Genomic DNA, 19,138 nt, shown 5'->3' on the forward strand with positions numbered 1-19,138 from the left:
TCATTGCCCTTGAGCTTGTAGAAATCACCCCCAAAAGCAGTTTGATTTATCTCTCGTTCTTCATCCATGAGACTACTTGCACTAAACATCCTCAGGTCAGCATGTAACATGTCTGGTCTGTGAAGCCAGAGACGATATCGTACACTCTTGGTCAAGGGATTCAGATCAAATTGTTATGGATTCCTTGTCAAACGGGTCTCCGGTAGCGCGACGAAGTTGTTTTTTTAAGCCAACCTAACACTTTGGTCAAGAAGGTGCTGACATCAATATTGGGTTGTCAGTCAGAAGTCTCAAGTCTGTAATTTGAGAGGAACTAATTGGTCACTCAAAGGCCAACTGACGAGTGCGAATAGGAACTCGCTTAAAAAATAAATTTCATCACACTGAAATGTGTACAGTAAAACGCGATGGAGAAATTAATAAGATCAGCAGATGACAAGTTATTATTGCAAAACTAAAGCTAGGCTTACAGGCACTGTCTGGAGATGTTGATAATTTCAATTGCAAACTTTGTGGCCGGCATTTTGGACACAGACTAGAACCCTATCTTGGACTGTGAAAAAATAGGAGTCTTAGGGATATAGATAAACCCATGCAAGAATTGGCTCATCTTATTGTTCATAACGAGACAACTGAAATTCTATTATCATATCCACTTTTTCCATCTTCTCAGTATACTTACAAGTATATGACAGACTGTTAGCCTATCAAATGAATCATCTTTGTAATAATTGTCTTGCCCACTGGAGTCGGACAAAGACCCTTTGTGACCTCTGTAATCCTCTTGCGTTAGTGTTCGCAGAATGAACAATAAAGTCGCCGTTGGCAGCTTCGTAAATCAAGGTATGTCGTTGGCTCCGGTCATGGGCCAGAGTCTTCACGGACGCCAGACTTTAAGATGAAATAGAACTAGAATAACTTGAGAAGTATAGAGAGAATAGCAGAGATAATTCAAGACATTTTAAAGAAAGTGGATAACCTAACTTTCAAAAAGGTTTGAACACTAGCTGTTGGGAAATGTCGTCAAAAGGTACAAAGAGAATTGAATCTCTGTGGTGTAAGGAAAGGAGGTTTGTTGGATTATACGACCAGCGACTTGCAAAGGCAAGGAAGACACTACATAAAAGCTGTGACGCTCTACCCCGATGGATGAAATGCCATAGATCACGGTAGGATTATCTGGGATCATGTTTGAAAATAACTCTGGCGGTGATTCTAGTTTACAGCGTAGTATCTGAGTGCTTAAAAAGGGAAAAATCAAAGTCTGAGGAGCATAAGAACTTGCACAATCTTATCATTGGTGTTTTGGGAATGCAAGAAGGGGGTTACTAGAGCGTGTTTGGTATCGGATGATCATGGACACCTGAAGAAGGTGTTCTAGTTTTTCGATTGGTAGCTACAAAATGCCAGTGACGTCCTCAATTAATGACACTTGTAATCGTTAGGCCTTAAGGTAAAATTAACCCCACTAACCAACCATTTTCTTTTGAGGCAAGAGCCCAATATACAGTGAGAACATGTATGGCCTCAGAAATATCTATAAAACCAGATGTCCGTTTTCTTTATATTGATGGTTACAACATGACGTTGGCGGCCTTAATGACCCGGGCTTAAAGCCGGAATAACCAACCAACCCACCAGCCAGCCAGCCAGCCAGCCAGCCTCTCTGATCCTGTTGCCTCTTTTTCATGTTTTGACGCATGATGCCGAGTCTGGCTGAGTGACCTTTACCTGCTGATAACTATTAAACCCAACAACATACTGACTTGGGCCTAAACTAACTCACTTATGTACTTTATAACTCACTTATGTACTTTATAACTCACTTATGTACTTTATAACTCATGTACTTTATATCTCACGTCCTATATAACTCAGTTATGTACTTTATAACTCTCTTATATACTGTATAACTCACTTACGTATTTTATAACTCACTTATGTACTTATTACTCACTTATGTACTTTATAATTCATGTACTTTATAATGTTGGACGTATTGTGACGATATAGGCTTAAGGACCTTTAGTAGCAGGTGTTTGCCCCTTTAGTTTGATAACACATTCATACATGTTCCGTACAGAGAGAAACAAGAATAAATGAAGAGGAAGATCATTTCGAAGTCAGGGGTCTTCATGTAGCGTAGTATCATCACTTCGAAGTCAGAGGTCTTCATGTAGCGTACTATCATCACTTCGAAGTCAGAGGTCATCATGTAGCGTAGTATCATCACTTCGAAGTCAGAGGTCATCATGTAGCGTAGTATCATCACTTCGAAGTCAGAGGTCATCATGTAGCGTACTATCATCACTTCGAAGTCAGAGGTCATCATGTAGCGTAGTATCATCACTTCGAAGTCAGAGGTCATCATGTAGCGTACTATCATCACTTCGAAGTCAGAGGTCATCATGTAGCGTACTATCATCACTTCGAAGTCAGAGGTCATCATGTAGAGTAGTATCATCACTTCGAAGTCAGAGGTCATCATGTAGCGTAGTATCATCACTTCGAAGTCAGAGGGCTTCATGTAGCGTACTATCATCACTTCGAAGTCCTTACCTACAACCTTGGTCTCTGTTACCAGTGACATTATTAGTTCACATGGGAAGCTTACTGAAAGTAAAAAAAATAATTAAATACGAAGTTTTTTTTTTTATTCAAAAGAAGAAAAACGGGTAATATAAACACGTAGGTTATTGAAACAAGAGTAAACCTTTTTCGTACAGTTAAGCGTCTTTAACGTTTCATTCGTACAACATAGAGTATGAAAGCTGTTTTGTATATATTCTGTACGTAATTTGCGGTTAAGAAGAAGCGAATATATTTCGTAGAATCTTGATTTTACCTCGACCAACTCTTGCGTCATCAATGTGCCCGACACCAGAGTATTGTGTCATAGTGTTAGTTTCATTGATTCGTTTGGTTGAAAATCGAGATTTGAAAGCAAAAGGTGTGTTAGATGGGGATGATGACTGATATTCATAAGAGGTAAGAACATTTGTCCCATGGGACAAATTGGAAGTGCAAGCAGAGCGGACGAACTGAAGATTTTGATATATTACAAAATGACAGACAGGGGAAGTAGAGAGCAGATAGGCTCAAACTTTAGAATTCAATTCTTATATTTTCTGTAAATGATTTATCAAAACTAAAGTTTTTGGTGAGTAATACGATGTCTGGAAACTAGATACACCAGAGAAATTCCACCTTATTGTCTTCGAGTCTTGTCATTAAAACCGTCATTCTTCGGTTTGCCACAGCATCAAATCCTCATCAGAAACCTGTAGTCAAGCATTCTTAAAACAGACCTGAAATACTTGTCTCTTTAATGGCCTAACATTGAGAGATTTCCTGATAAAGATAGTATGATTTCTTTAACAATGAAGGTAAACGTGAATCTCGCAAAGTTCCCCGTACATGTATTTTAGATTTTCTTTAACAGAAAACGACTCACGCGTAAGTTTCAATACCATACTTGTCTATTCAAAGTGTCACTTAATTTTTATCTTCAGGGAAGGAAATCAGACCTTGCTAGAGGGAGATTCAGAGAACTATCTGCCTTTCATCTGTGATGCTGAGCCTCTGACTGTGGGCGTACCCCAACACGTGGGAAAATTGAGAGGAACTTTTCGTTAATGTCCACGAATGTGACTATATAAATGCATATATATATATATATATATATATATATATATATATATATATATATATATATATATATATATATATATATATATATTATATTATATTATATTATATTCATTATTATACTTTGTCGCTGTCTCCCGCGTTAGCGAAGTAGCCCAAGGAAACAGACAAGAGAATGGCCCAATCCACCCACATACACATGTATATACATACACGTCCAGACATGCACATATACATACCTATAAATTTCAACGTATATATATATATATATATATATATGCTCATGTACATAATTCATACTTGCTGCCTTTATTCATTCTCGTCGCCACCCCGCCACACATTAAATGACAACCCCCTTCCCCCGCTCGCGCGCGAGGTAGCGCAAGGAAAAGACAACAAAGGCCACATTCGTTTACACTCAGTCTCTAGCTGTCATGTAGTCATGTATAATGTACCGAAACCACAGCTCCCTTTCCACATCCAGGCCCCGCAAAATTTTCCATGGTTTACCCTAGACGCTTCACATGCCCTGGTTCAATCCATTGACAGCACGTCAACCCCGATATACCACATCGTTCCAGTTCACTCTATTCCTTGCTCGCCTTTCACCCTCCTGCATGTTCAGGCCCCGATCGCTCAAAATCTTTTTCACCCCATCCTTCCACCTCCAATTTGGTCTCCCACTTCTCCTCGTTCCCTTCACCTCTGACACATATCCTCTTTGTCAATCTTTCTTTCTTCGCTCATTCTCTCCATATGACCAAACCATTTCAATACACCCTCTTCTGCTCTCTCAACCACACTCTTTTTATTACCATATATATATATATATATATATATATATATATATATATATATATATATATATATATATATATATATATATATATATCTTACCCTTTCATTACTTACTCGATCAAACCACCTCACACCACATATTGTCCTCAAACATCTCATTTCCAACACATTCACCCTCCTCCGCACAACCTTATCTATAGTTCATGCCTCGCAGCCATATGTTGGAACCACTATTTCTTCAAACATATCCATTTTTGCTTTCCGAGACAATGTTCTCGCCTTCCACACATTCTCCAACGCTCCCAGAACCTTCGCCACCTCCCCCACCCTGTGACTCACTTCCGCTTACATGGTTCCATCCGTTGCCAAATCCAAAACACTTCACTTCCTCCATTTTTCTCCATTCAAACCTACTTCCCAGTTGACTTGTCCCTCAACCCTGCTGTACCTAATATCCTTGCTCTTACTCACATTTATTCTCAGCTTTCCTCTTTCACACACTTTACCAAACTCAGTCCCCAGCTTCTGCAGTTTCTCACCCGAATCATCCACCAGCGCTGTATCATCAGCGAACAACAACTGACTCACTTCCCAAGCTCTCTCATCCACAACAGACTGCATACTTGCCCCTCTCTCCAAAACTCTTCCATTCATCTCCCTAACAACTCCATCCATAAAAATATTAAAACAACCATGGAGACATCACACACCCCTGCCGCAAACCGACATTCAATGAGAACCAATCATTTTCCTTTCTTCCTACTCGTACACATGCCTTACATCCTCGATAAAAACTTTTCACCGCTTTTAGCAACTTGCCTCCCACACCATATACTCTTAATACCTTCCACAGAGCATCTGTATCAACTCTATCATATGCCTTCTTCAGATCCATGAATGCTACAGACAAATCCATTTGTTTTTCTAAGTATTTCTCACATACATTCGTCAAAGCAAACTCCTGATCCACACATCCTCTACCACTTCTGAAACCACACTGCTCTTCTCCAGTCTGATACTCTGTACATGCCTTCACCCTCTCAATCAATACCCTCCCGTATAATTTCCCAGGAATACTCAACAAACTTATACCTCTGTAATTTGAGCACTCACTTTTGTCCCCTTTGCCTTTGTACAGTGGCACTATGCATGCACTCCGCCAATCCTCAGGCACTTATATATATATATATATATATATATATATATATATATATATATATATATATATATATATATATATATATATATTGTCATGAGTTAGTTGGTTGAGGTTGGTAGGCCTGCGGCTTGTTGGCGAGGGAGCCTGTCAGGTGGGTTGGTATTCCTGGGGTAAGCACACGTTGACCGTAATGGAAACAGCTTCCTTACGTGTGGTGGAAATTTTGCCGTTATCCACGGAGGTATGTAGCTGAGCTGTGGAACAGGGTTGTGATATGGTGCATAGAGAGTCATAGATTGTTGTGGTGACGTAGTGAAGTCCTGGCAGTGAGGATATTGTGGATTTTTAACAGGAATCAGAATGTTGGCGACTGGGCGTCGTTTGAGGGAGGCTGGCCGTGAGTGGACGGACACACAGTACCCACAACTATACATCAGGGTCTAGCATGCTACGCTGTGTCATGGACGGCGGCTGCATTGAGGCCAAGGTATCCCCCTAAGGAGAGGAAATATCACAGGTGAGATCTACCCAGTTCTGTGGAGTGGCAGAGAATATTTCAAGCAGTAGCTAGACTGCGCGGGTATTGTTGCCAAGCTGTAGGATCACACTGGTATGAGGAAGGGTCGGTTTGACTCGGTACTCAGGCCGGGTTTCAGAAGTGAGGCAGATTGATATGTTGTGGTTAGTATTGGAGCAGGACTTGGAGTGGTGTTAAGAGTTAATGGGAAGAGAAGTTTGTGGGCAGAAACGGTTCGGGTAAAAGTGTGTGAACCATTAAACTGACGGGCATGGTAAGGCTTGGAGCCACATTGACCAAAGTGTATTGGTGATTTGATATTTAAAAAAGCTACCTGAGATTGTGTGATTAGATGACACCCTGGATATGAAGAATCTGTGAACTTCTGAAAATACTGTTTTTATTGGGAATAAGTTTTGAAAGGAAATTGACCTATGTTTTTTTTTTGTATTGTCAGAGATTATTCTTGTAATGTATATTTTGTCAGTAGCAACGTAGATTTGTGTTCTGTTTCAATGACTTATGCAGGATTTCATCAGTATGTTAAATTTCCTCTTAATGACGTGTGGCGACCTCGTATACTCTGCTGCTGGTGACATTTGTGTGTGAGGGCAGTTTAGTCTCCGTACAGAATTGGTAGCAGAGCATGGCTGAGCTTGGCATTTTAGTTTAATTAAAATGACTGATTCCTGCATGGGTCCAGTAGTATATATGGCATGGTGAGTTATGATTATGTACCAGAAAGGGTGATGACGCCCACTCCCTGATTTCCATGAAGGAGGTCAGAGATGTACGTACATGTATCCCCAGGGACGGAGGATTCCCTGCTTAATTCGACTAACCAGCTGGCCCTCACTGTGGCGGAATTGGGGCAAAGGGTTTCTGGTGTCATGGGGTCTAAGGGTATTGTTCTCCCCCGGCCAGCCCCCACTGTTCATAAATTCTCAGGAAGGTCAGGGCAGGCCAAGCAATTAGATGATTAGGTGAAGGATGAAGAGGAGAGTGTAGTGCAGGTAGGTTTGCAGGGTCAGGAGGTAGTGGCTCATTTGTGTGGAGTTTGGAGCGACCTACCTTAAGTAAGGTTCGCAGCAGGTGTGTGAAAAATCCAGAGGAATTGTTTGAATGTTTGCTTGAGGTTTTTACGAGGAAGCTAAGTTACGTAGAGCTGGGAAAAAATACAATTCTAGGTTCTGTTTCATCAGTCACAGGAAGGTGAGTGGGAGTATGGTGATGTGTTGAGGGAGACAGAGGAAAAGGTGCAGAAAGTATGGCAGAAAGTCGCAAGAACTCACGTGCATGTGTTTGTTGCGTGCTTCGATTTGTAGGAATCGGAGATTAGAAAACTGGAGTGAAGCTGCAGAAGTGGTAGGAGGAACATCCCAGTGCATCATGGGAACAGCTCGTTCAGCGTGTAGATGACATAGTGAGGGAGGCGCAGCGGATACGCAGTGACAAAGATCAGGTGAGGAGAACGCTGAGACTCGAGATGGCGGCGAGAGGTGTACGTTCGTGGTAATGTTCATACGCCATCATGTGTCTTGGGTGGTCAGCAGGGGCGTCGTGGTTATCAGAGTGAAAGATTCAAAGATCTGGTATTACAGAGTCCGGGAAACGGTCAGCCTTGAGTGACACGTTACAGTCCTCAAGGTAAATACATGGCCCCGGACCGGAACCAAGGTGTGCGGGGCTGGCGGGCGCTCCTGGGTTGAGTGGGAAGTCTGAGGGTAAGTTGTTTGGGAAGACGCCTAGGATTAACGTGTCGGTGATGGTGTCTCGCTGGAGGCTGTCGCTGATTCAGGAGGAGAGATCAGTTTAGTGACGGAGGCCTGGTACAAGGAGTGGCTTCTACCTAAGCAGGTGGTAATGCATAGGATGGATGTTCATATTACTGATGCAAACGGGTTGTAGATCCCATGCCTGGATTATGTTCGTGTGGATTAGAGGACCAATGGAGATGAGGGAGTGGTCCAGGGAACCCAGTTGCCTGTGTTACTAGGGATGAATGTATTGGCGGAGTTGTCGAAGGGCTGGCGGAGCACCTGCCGTGAGCGCCTTCAAGCGGCAATGCAGGGAAGGTGTGGTGGATGTGTCCGCGCGCCGTGGAAGCAAGGCTTAAGGTGATGCAGCAACTGCTGGGCTGGGTTGTAGTGCAACACCAGCAGAATCTGACTATCCTTACAGGTACTAGAACGGTGCTGGAGGTGTTTGTGCAAATCTTAAATGCAGTTGATCTAGATATCGTGATGGCGCCGTTAGAGAGAGGGTTGGCTATCGGGTGACGGAGGGTATTTTGTATTTCCAAGTACGCTAAGGTGGCCAGAGATAAGGGCTGGGTGTCGGTAGCCAATATGGGTAAGCCTGACATAGAACTCAGGCAGGAGTGGATACGTGCTTATGCGTCATGTGGACAGGCAGAGAAAAATGGATGTTGGCAGCCATACAGCTGAGGAAACCGTGTCCCCAGAAGTGGCCCTAGAGTTCCGGCAGCGTGTGAGTGTGCATTTGGAAGAAGAGTATGTGGATCCAAGTCAGCTGCAGCAGATAGATCAGTTACTATATCAGTATTGGAGTGTTTGAAATGGAGTTGGACTGTGCATGAGATGCACCTCACGAGTGAAGTATGACCGAGGTGAAAGCACTCGTAAAGGGATTGTTGGAACAGAGAGTGGTGGAGGAGGACATGAGCCCACATGCTGCACCTGTAGTGTTGGTGAGGAGGAAAGATGGAGCATTAAGACTGTGTGTGGATTACAGGAGGTTGAATGAGATTACTGTCAAGGATGCTTTCCCGCATCCGAGAATCCAGCACACATTAGATGCTCTAGCAGGAGCACAGTACTTTTCCTCCTTTGATCTGGCTGTTAGTTACCACCAGATTAAGGTGCAGGCAGAGGATCGTCCTGAAACTGCCTTTGTGAAGCCGTTTGGACATTGTGAGATGCCCTCTAGGATTGACCAATAGTCTTACCACATTTCAGAGGTTTATGGAGTATGTGTTCAGTGATCACATTTCTTCACTTGATTAGTGTACCTGAATGTTTTGTTAGTCTTTGGCCGGGAAACTGAGGATCATCACTTACATATTGTGGAGCTTATTCCCCCGTACTAAAGAGTGCTGCATGCGCCAAGCACTTCGTAGTAGAGGCGAATGCAGGTTTTGAAGGACAAGGGACCTGGTGGCATTTGCGAGTAGAAGGTTGAGGAAATCCGTGGTGAATATGAGTAATTATAGCACCAGAAAGCTAGAACTCTTGGTTTTGGAGTGGCCAGTGCTAATGAGGGCAACCCGTTGGCCCATCTTAGAACTGCAAAGTTGGGTGCAGTGAGGTAGGTGATCTGAATCGGTTTGATGTGATGGTAAAGTACCGGTCGTGAAAAGAGAAAGCCAATGCGGATGGGCTGTCACGGAAGCCGCACAAGGAGTTGGAGGTGTACGAGGTGTGGGGAGAGCTCTCGGGGACGTGTTTCTAAGGGAAGAGTGGCAGTTCTGAAGACACGGGACAATGTGAGTTTAGAGCAGATGAGAGATGCCCAGAAATCGTGCCCCGTGTTAGGCAAGCTGTGGATGCAGATGATTGGGAAGCTGAGTTGTGATTTGAAAACAATTGCATCTAGCCTTGCGTAACTGTGTGATTTACCGGATAAGGATCTCCGGGTGGTTACAGCAACTGGAAATCAGTGTTGTTGGTAGGCAAACGAAAGGAAGTTCTATGAGTAGCACATGAACGATGGGGCCATCAGGGAGTGGCTAGGACTACAGCTGTGGGTAAAGAGGAAGGTGTGCGAGCTAAGCTAAGCTGGGGACACTGGAGGCTAGTAAGCCGTACGAGTTGGCAGCAACTGATTTCGCGTTGTTACGTCCTTCGAGAGATGGGAAGGAGATTGTCTTGTGACTGATGTGTTTATCAAATTTGCTTTAGCTTTTCCAGCTAAGAACCAGAACGCTCTTATGGTTGCAAAGATTTTGGTGTAGGAAATCTTTAATCAGTTTGGCTATCCAGAGAGGCTGTACAGTGACCAGGCTTGGAGTTTTGAGGTGATGTGCAGATATTGCCACATTGACTACGCCCAGCTATCCGAAAGGAAATGATACCAGTGAACGATTCAACAGTACACTGCATAGGATGCTGGCTACATTAGGCAGGGAGCAAATGGAACGGTGTCCCAGGTGTTTATTGAGTTTGATGGCGACCTACACCGGGTTACAGGATTTTCGCCACATTTACCTCGTGTTTGGAATGAAACCTCATCTGTCCTTTTACTGAGGAGATCAGTAGCACCCATTGTCAGTGGATAGAAAAATTAAGAGAGACACACACACCAGGCTACCTGGAGAGCGGCTGAAGAGAATATACAGCGGCACCAGGCGGGAAATCGAAGACAGCGGAACGAACAGGGCAAGGCAGTGGTGCTGCAAGTGGGGCAGCAAGTACTGCTAAAGAATCATCATGTGTTGGGAAGAAACAAGAGCCAGCCCTAGTGTGGTGAGGAGGTATGGGTGGGTAGTGGTGGAGGTGGTGGATGACAGCGTTGAAGTTTAACGGGTGAGACTCGAGAAGGAACAAGGGACCAGATAGAGTGCTCCACCGGAGCGATTTGCCTCATGGACGGAGACTGGAAGAATCTCACTTGGAAGACCAGACAGACAGGAGGGAGCAGCGGGATGACGGACAGAAGGATGCAGAAGCTGTGCTGATGCCTGGTATGGCTGATGTTTTCCTGAGGCTTAGGATTGGTGGCGACGGTCAGTCGGGGATGAGGGAGACATTGATGACGGTATGGTGGAATGAGATGTAGAGTTGAAACCCCCAGAAGAGTTCAGGAAGGGTAGAGACACAGCCCAGAGCAGGGAAGATCAGTGTGAAGTGGGGAAAGATGTGGCGTTCATTTCCTCTCAAGTGCTTTTTGAGAATTGCAGGTCAGAGTGTGTTGTACGTAGTGTGTGCGTGAGGGCACGCGCTTAAGCTTCAGGAGCCGAGTGTAACGATGGAGGTTAAGCTGAATGAAGTTGGCAGGCCTGTGGCGAGATGGAGCCTGCCTGGCGGGGTGGTAGCCTGGGGCACGCGCATGGCAACTGTCACAGCAGCAACTCCATTACGTGTGGTGGAAGTTTTGCCGTTATCTACGCAGGTATGTGGATGAGTTTTGGAACAAGGTTGTATATTGTGCATAGAGAATTATAGATTGTTGTGGTGACATGGGTAGTTCCCGGCAGTGAGGATATTTTGTATTTTTTTTTCCAGGATTGTCTAGCAGGATCTGGCTTGCTACGTTGAGTCAAGGACGGCCGTGTTGAGGCGAAGGGAACTCCTAGGAAGAGAGGATGTTCCAGGTGAGATCTACCCGGTGCTGTGGCCGAGAATATTCCCAGCTGTAGCTAGCAAGACTGCGCGGGTACTGGTGCCAAGCTGGAGGACCACACGACGGTTACGAGGAAGGGTCGGTTTGTCTCGGTACTCAGGCTGGGTTCCAGAAGTGCATTACAGTAGAGGAGTGAGGCTGATTCAAATGTTGGGGAGAGTTAGTGTTGACTGAAATGTGCTGGTGTTAAGGATCAGTGTGTATGCAAGTTCATGGATAGAAGCAGTTAGGTTAAGTGTGAACTATTAAACTGATTTGTATTGTAAGGTTTGGCCACATTGACCTGTGTTGATATAGTGTTACTAGTGAACATCCTGGATGGGAACAAGTTTTTATTTAGTTATAAAAGGAAATTTACGTTTATCTTAGATTTGAGAGATTATTATTCCTTGCGTTAATAGCTTAGTAGATTTTTCTTGTTTAAATGTAGGAATTCATCTGTACCTTAAATTGTCACTGTGAGGTGAGGCGAGTCTTGTGTGCTGTGCTATTGGTGTGTGAGGGCAGGTTCGTGTGTGTGTGTATATATATATATATATATATATATATATATATATATATATATATATATATATTGTATGCGTGTATTACTTATGTATTAGAGGGAGAAGGAAAGAAGGTTTTACTCAGTTCATAAATACTTTCCCTTTTGCCTTGGTGTGGACTTCTTTCCGTGACTGGAGCCTTCAACATAAAAAAAAAAAGATAGTTAAATATTTGCTACATTTTATAATAATATTTCGCTGGTTACGCTTTTATTTAAATGTAGACACTACACGAAAGATCTGAATGGTTAACTGCTGGAATTTTGCCTTAACATTTACTTCACATTTGATGATGAGTATAGACGAATTAATATGGATCACTGACAAGACATTCGACAAAACAGGTCAGATACTGATAATACAGTATATAGATAATATAAATAATACAGTATAACGAATTAGTTGACCAGCAAATTATGACAAGAATGGTGCAGATGGTGATTAATCGTATCATCTCACGATTCGGATATAGATCGGAACCGCCTCGAATTCCATTTTCTTTGAAGGGTAACAAGTTACTTGCAAATGGCCTCGCGGAAAGTATCAGAATGGTTCATCTGTCTGGCACTTCAGATGTTGAATTACTTGTGTACTTACCTTTGTGCTACACTGAACATTAACCTTAGAACCTATATATTGTTACCTATTTTGATGAATAGTATGTTAACGGGAGAAAACCCCCGAGTCGTCACTAGATAAGCGTGAATTAAGTCCTAAAGAATCATTGAGAAAGCATAGTATATCATACTGACTCCCTGTGAATATTGAATTAAGTGGCTGAAGACTAGTGGAAGAAACACCAGATCTTTAACCCTTGGGCCAGATACAACAGTATGGTATCCACACTTAGGCAACCTTCCCAACCACAATCATATGATATATATACTTGGGCAACCTTTTACCTCAGTCGCGCTGATATGACATCCACACTTTGGCTGTTGATGCATCACCCACTGTGATATCATATTCACACTTGGACAGTCTTTGGCAAGACTTTGCTACATGTTAGAAATGTAGTCCAGCTATGATTTTGAAAGTCGGTAAAACCCAGGTGCTTCCATTTGATATGTTGTCTGCTTGGTACACAGTGTACATGTCTAAAGGGAGTGGTAAGTCTGAAACCCTGACGTGCAATCATTGTCAAGCAACACCTCCTGATATACATTCTTCACGAACCTTCATATCATTACAGGCGCTGGTATTCTGTACTTCACTCACACACTCATTTCATCACTTGACAAAGAAATCCACGTCTGTCACTAAACAGTCCCTCCCTCTCCTGTAATATATGCTGATGGGGTGTGTGTGTGTGGCACCCACTAAACACATGCAGAAATACACCCTGTTCTGAAACTTGATGATGTCTGCTGCCTGTGTGTGTGTGTGTGATGCTCCAAGTGTTGTGTGTATCTGTGTCATGACTAGTCTGGGGAGCACTTCACCACAAGCAAGCAATACCCTTCGACGATTTCACCTGCTGCCAGAAGCAGGGAGTTTGCCAGAGTCGATCCAACAATCAAGGCTGCGGTTGTTTCGTACACCAACCATCTGCCGATGTTTGGCATCAACTGTGAGGTGCTCACTAAGATACATACAGGTATTTCAGGCCAAACCTGGCGATCTTATCAGCGAGGAAGAGAGGAGTCCAGGATCATATGGAATTGCTGTCATCTTCGGATTATCTGGAAGTATCAGGTTTTTCTGCTGGATAAGGGGATCATGTCATAGTCCAGTCATGGAATACCTGTAATGCTCTTAGTCTTCCTCTAGCCAGGCTCTGTATCCTCACCAACCTTAGGATACCTAAATTCTCCCTATTAAATACTTTAATAACCATGGCAGTCGACGAGCTTGAAGCCCAGATAACCCTCTCTCTTAAAGCCTTTGTCAAATCCCCAGGTTTCTGGGTTTTATAGTTTAACGTAGGAGTGCAGCGACATTGAACAGTGGACCGTAGATGGTCCATCGTTAAGCCATGCGTACTATAGTTAAGTAACTAGATTTGAGTAACTGACCCATACCCTGAGTAATGTTGGTATGCACTCTCACCACTCCAATTCCGTTGACAATTTGGTCATCAAGTTTTTCACAAGGATATTAAAAACTATCCCTACACCTGTGCCATGTATCAGGACAATATGACTTCCTAGCCTGTTCATTCTACGAACGTGTGGTGCACTACCCATTTTCTCGTACGTCTACTCAACAGCTCTGTGAAACAAGAGAAAATATAAGTCCTATGCCCAGGATCCTCCGACCCAGATATATGACCTGCAGTTTCCTAAATAGGAAGGACCAAGACCATCTAGAACCCTGAAGGAAAGTCAAGTTTGAAAAGCTGTCCACAACCTTTAGAATAGCGACTTGGAGAATGCAAAACTTTTATCAGGGGGTCGGTACTCATCCAGCGACACTTCGGGTAAACATAACAGTGCCGGGCAGCACTCTTAGGGGCATTAACATTAAGTAAGCACAAACAGTGCTGGGTAACACTCAGAGTATTATTAATAGCAAGCACAAACAGTGCCGGGTAATGCTCCCAGGACATTAAGTGATCTCAAACAGTGCCAGGCATTACTCCCAAGGCATTAAGCACAAACAGTGCCGGGTAATATTTCCAGGGCATTGAGTAAGAACAAACTGCCGGGTAATACTCCCAGAGCATTAAGTACTTCTCGAGCATTGAGCACAAACATTACCGGGTAATACTCCCAGTAGCATTAAGCAAGCACACCTTGCTAAGGTCTAGCAGTGAGGTCAGCATTCTTGATGTGTGCCACCTGCCACACAGTTCTGACCCTCTGAATTTACTGCAATACAAAGACCCTGCATCTCCCTTGGATGTTAGTCTCCCAAAATACTGAAAACCAGACTATACAGAGCGTCTGGATAAATCGCGAAAGATTCTGCACTTTGAAAGTTGTCCACAAAAGGTCTGAATAATAAAGACGAAGAGCTTGCACCTGAATCAGGCAGTTCGCGTCTTTTCAACACCGTGGAACTTGGGTGCACAAATATACACAGTCATCATCCGAGAATGGATTGTGCAGACACCACACACACACACACACCCATCAAGCAAGAATGGATTGTAAAGACACCACTCGTTCTGTATCCGGATCTGGTGTTTCTCTTCCCTCTCGTACCTTGTTAATACTGAACAACTCTGATCTCTAACGTAGGATGAAATTGTTAACACTATCAGCTAGTTATGATTAGTGAGCAAGCCAGTGGACAATACCATTCTTCTCTATTAAACCTTGCACATATTCCACTGAACAAAGGAATTAACTTGATCATATAATATGTTAGTAATTATGACTTTGTGACCATAACTTAAGACAATAGTACACCCTAATGCAGCTTATTCTATTAGATTACATTTGTATACATGAGTATCCGAATAAATAACTGGAATATCTTTAGCTGGTGTATAGCTATAAAATTCAAGGAATCGTCTGTGAACCTACATATTAGTTATATTTTTTGGTATAAGACGTTTTGGATTTGTAGTGTTTGTGTGGCACGAAACCATGTACAAAATATGACTTTACAGTATGCAGGTAACCTGGTATTGTTAACAATGAAAAGTATCTTTGGATGAAGATCCCTAATTTTAGCCTTTCTTTTCCTGTTTAGACCCCCAAAATTAAGTTTTACTCTTGTCCAGCCACCACTTTTTAGCTTCATTAACTGAATCACTTACACAGTACATGGTTCTCATGGAAATAGTTAATTTTAATTTCATGAAGCAATCTTTTAAAAACGGGGGCCATCTTAGAAAAGGAGGAATTCGATGTGGCTCCGACTTGTTACTGAAAAAGGGAAGCCTTTTAAACCTTCCCCGAGTCACTTTTTTATATCACCATCTGAACACTTTTTTTCTTCTAAATGTTTTTGACCTTCCATCTTCGTTATGTTTACTAATAAAGAAAGGAAAGTATCCTAAAAGCTCTCTTAACTGCCAAGCACTTACGAGCAAATCCCGCATGACAAGCACGTAGAATTTTAGGATATTTCGTCAGCCTATTCTAATTATTTACATGATATCACAGAGATAGGCAGTGTTGACGTAGAGGGCTCGCGTAAGGATCGCGTTCCACACTCGAGCGAGACACCAGCCTCATACAGACCGCTTCTTGATCGTCCTTTTCAGAGATCCAAATTTGTCGCAGATGTTTGCGGTAGCGCGGGGCAGGTCCGGTAGGGAGCCCTTGGAGAGGAAATTTCCCAGCGCTCTCCCCACTCCGAAGACAGAGAACTTCCTCTGGCGTCCTCCGGTGGGAGAGGGACAGCTGTCGTCTACAGCCCCGGCCTCTAAAGGATCTAGAGGAAGTCTCTTCGGCAAGCGCGGAGTCCTGGAGGCCGACGATAGCGAGAAAAACGAGATTTGAGATTGATTTTCCTCAGGGCTGTGAGGAGGAGTATTTGCGTAGTCTCTTTTTGGTATTCTGACCCAAGAGAACTCTGGTGGTGACTTGCTTCGTTGAAGCGCACCTCCAACAGTGACCTCTGGCCGATTGCCCTCGCCTTTCCTGCTAATCTTAGAATCATTTTTCTTAATATTGACGATCTCTACCTTCCCGCTACTCTTGAAGGACCTGTTGCGTGTTCGAACCCTACAAGAGCACCAAGAATTTCTTTCGGGCTTCCTCATGTCCAGCATAAACGACCTTCCTCTTGACAGCAGTGACATACCTGGTTCCTGGCTCTTAAGAGAAGAGAAGAATCCCTCCGCTTTCGAACTTTTGACAGATCCTGCCTTGGTCTTGGAGGGAGAGTCATCAACGCAGGATTGTCTTTCCGGCCAAGCTTCTGGAGAACTTAAGGACCTGCACAAAGCAGTGCCGTGTACAGGACCTGGATCAAGCTGTTTTAAAGTTTTTGCCTTTTCAACATCATCTTTCAACTGTTTCGGAGGGTCCTCGTGCTTCTTGTCTACTCCTGCTGGAGTTCGCGACGCTTGGGGACTCGATGTTTCTTTGTCAGAGTCATGGTTTACAGAGGTGACACTACACACGTTCTCAGAGGTGTGCAGAGGGGAGCTTAAGGATCGAACAGCCTGTCTCTTGCTGCTGCTGCGACCAACGTGCGTCCTATGACTGTCCCTCTTCGTCACTCCACAAGCCGCTTCACTATCACTCATACCCACACTACCATTTTCTTTGCCCACACTTTGAGAGGAAGGACTCGCACGTCTCTCCGTCGGAACGCATGCGCTAAGCTTTTTCTCTGAGCAGTCACAGAATCTGCAGGTGCAGCCGTCGATGGGCTGAGTGTGATGGCATGAGCAAGAGCAAGTACCAGGGGTCAGCAAGGGCCCCTCTGGTAAGCGGGGACACAAGCAGGCGCTGGCTCGGGCTCGCCGGATGAGCGAGTCGAAGACAGGCACGATGTCCTCGCTCGTCTCCGCCACAGATACCTCGGCGAAGGCGCAGCCGAAGAGGTTCGAGATGGTTCTCCCCTCCTCATGCGTTACCTGCAGATATAGGAATGGTTAAAGTTACATGCGATGAACAGTTGTCACAAACTGATTCGTAAATTTCAATGGCTTACAGAACATTAAAGAACATTTTAACGATCCTCTGAATAAGAAATAAGAAAACTGTATATACACTGTGTGGTTGACGAACTCCATGTCACAGACGAGGTAAAGAGACTTTCGCCAAACGGGTCATAATGAGTTACAAAGACGTCTGAAGACACTGTGTATCCCAAGTATTGTGAGATAAGAGGGTAGTATGCTTTGGTATTGAGATATGTCAAATCGGTGGTTGTGATGTTGTAGGGATGAATGGTAACCAAAGGGCAGACGAGAAAGTGTAACTCGTGTATGTCTAAGGAGTTTGGTTTCAAGTGGGTGCACATCTGGTGAAGGAACAACATAAACAGTCTTTTTCATACGTAGAATCATGCGACAAAATGTTTTCCAACATCAAAGAGCCTGTAAGCTCTTGACGTCAGCAGTTTTTGATATATTAAATGATTTCAAAGAAAATTATTTCTGATCTCTGGAGTTTGTTACTAAGGGTTATTATTGCTTTCAATACTGGTGATAAATGACCATAAAAGCTATAGCAATTGTCCGCTAAAGATTGAGGAATTACATTGTGAAAACAGAGTCTTGGACGTTTGTATGCTTGTACATGAATAATCCCAGCTGCACACAAACACACGCATAAACACACACACACATCTGCTGAGGCTGGGGTATGTATGCATATGTATGTACATAAACATAAAAGTAAGGACACGGCACATACAAGGGTAAGAGACGGGTAACACGAGTGTAAAACTGACACTTCATAACACAGAAACGATTACACACACGGAGAAAAGCCTAGATTACTGATGTATTGTAGCTAGTAAATACTTCACTTGAAATATTATCAGATGACACAATTACCATTTACTTTATTAACACTATTGTACATTGCTATGAAGATGCATCGAGATGAGGAAAAATTATATGACTTAAAAGATTATTCACGGGAAAAAAGCAGCATATTTAACAACCCTTTCTCTATCCCCCCCACCTCTTCGTGTTTCCTTCACCCGCAGAGGGACTTTTCATGTCCATAAGACCTAACGCTACAGGAGCTCTTCAGAATTTATTCTCGTCGCGTCAATCTCAATCTCGCATTGTACAGGTTCCATCCAGGGTGGCGCGGGCATTGCCGTGTTGATATGGAGTGATTTACTTCCATCCCAAACCATAAGTGTAAGTGTGTCACTTACGGAAATGACTTCACCACCATCCATATCCAGAAGGCAGAGTCAATACGAACCTGATAAGGATATTTTGCCATCATATCAGAATATTCCTGAAACTGTATTTTGGTGGTTTATCCCTGCCCGCTCAGCCTTGCCCTGGGAGGCGCCGCTACTCAGGGCTCCGCCTGACGCGCCTTTCACAGCTATTACCCCGAGGGCCAGTCAAGCGGATCGAGACGCCGAGCAGCAGCCAGCAACCGGCCTGATGACACGGCCGCTTTACCGCTACCGTCGCTTATTCCGCACTGCCGGAGCTGCAGAGCGAGTCCTGCTTTTGCCCAGCAGCAGTATTGGCGTAATTGGCTCGGCCCACCGCACATGGCGGAGATGATGGCG

General features: G+C 43.7%; 1 protein-coding gene and 1 long non-coding RNA gene across 4 annotated transcripts in view; one reads left to right on the plus strand and one right to left on the minus strand.

The window, feature by feature from the left end:
- Nucleotides 1-5,773: 5,773 nt before the first annotated feature.
- LOC139754166 (uncharacterized) lies at nucleotides 5,774-12,087 on the plus strand. The gene is made up of 3 exons (XR_011713843.1): nucleotides 5,774-5,846; nucleotides 5,958-11,252; nucleotides 11,366-12,087. It is a non-coding gene; the product is annotated as an uncharacterized lncRNA (long non-coding RNA).
- Nucleotides 12,088-12,194: 107 nt separating this feature from the next.
- The window catches only part of LOC139754165 (uncharacterized), a 249,555-nt gene continuing 242,611 nt past the window's right edge, over nucleotides 12,195-19,138 (minus strand). For all 3 annotated transcript variants that reach the window (XM_071671337.1, XM_071671336.1, XM_071671335.1), the window contains exon 6: nucleotides 12,195-17,507. In XM_071671337.1, the coding sequence (XP_071527438.1) occupies nucleotides 16,152-17,507 (1,356 nt within the window). In that variant the 3' untranslated portion in view covers nucleotides 12,195-16,151. The remainder of the gene's footprint in view (nucleotides 17,508-19,138) is intronic.

The sequence above is a fragment of the Panulirus ornatus genome, chromosome 16, assembly GCF_036320965.1.
Source record: "Panulirus ornatus isolate Po-2019 chromosome 16, ASM3632096v1, whole genome shotgun sequence".
Taxonomy (NCBI): Eukaryota; Metazoa; Arthropoda; class Malacostraca; order Decapoda; family Palinuridae; genus Panulirus; species Panulirus ornatus.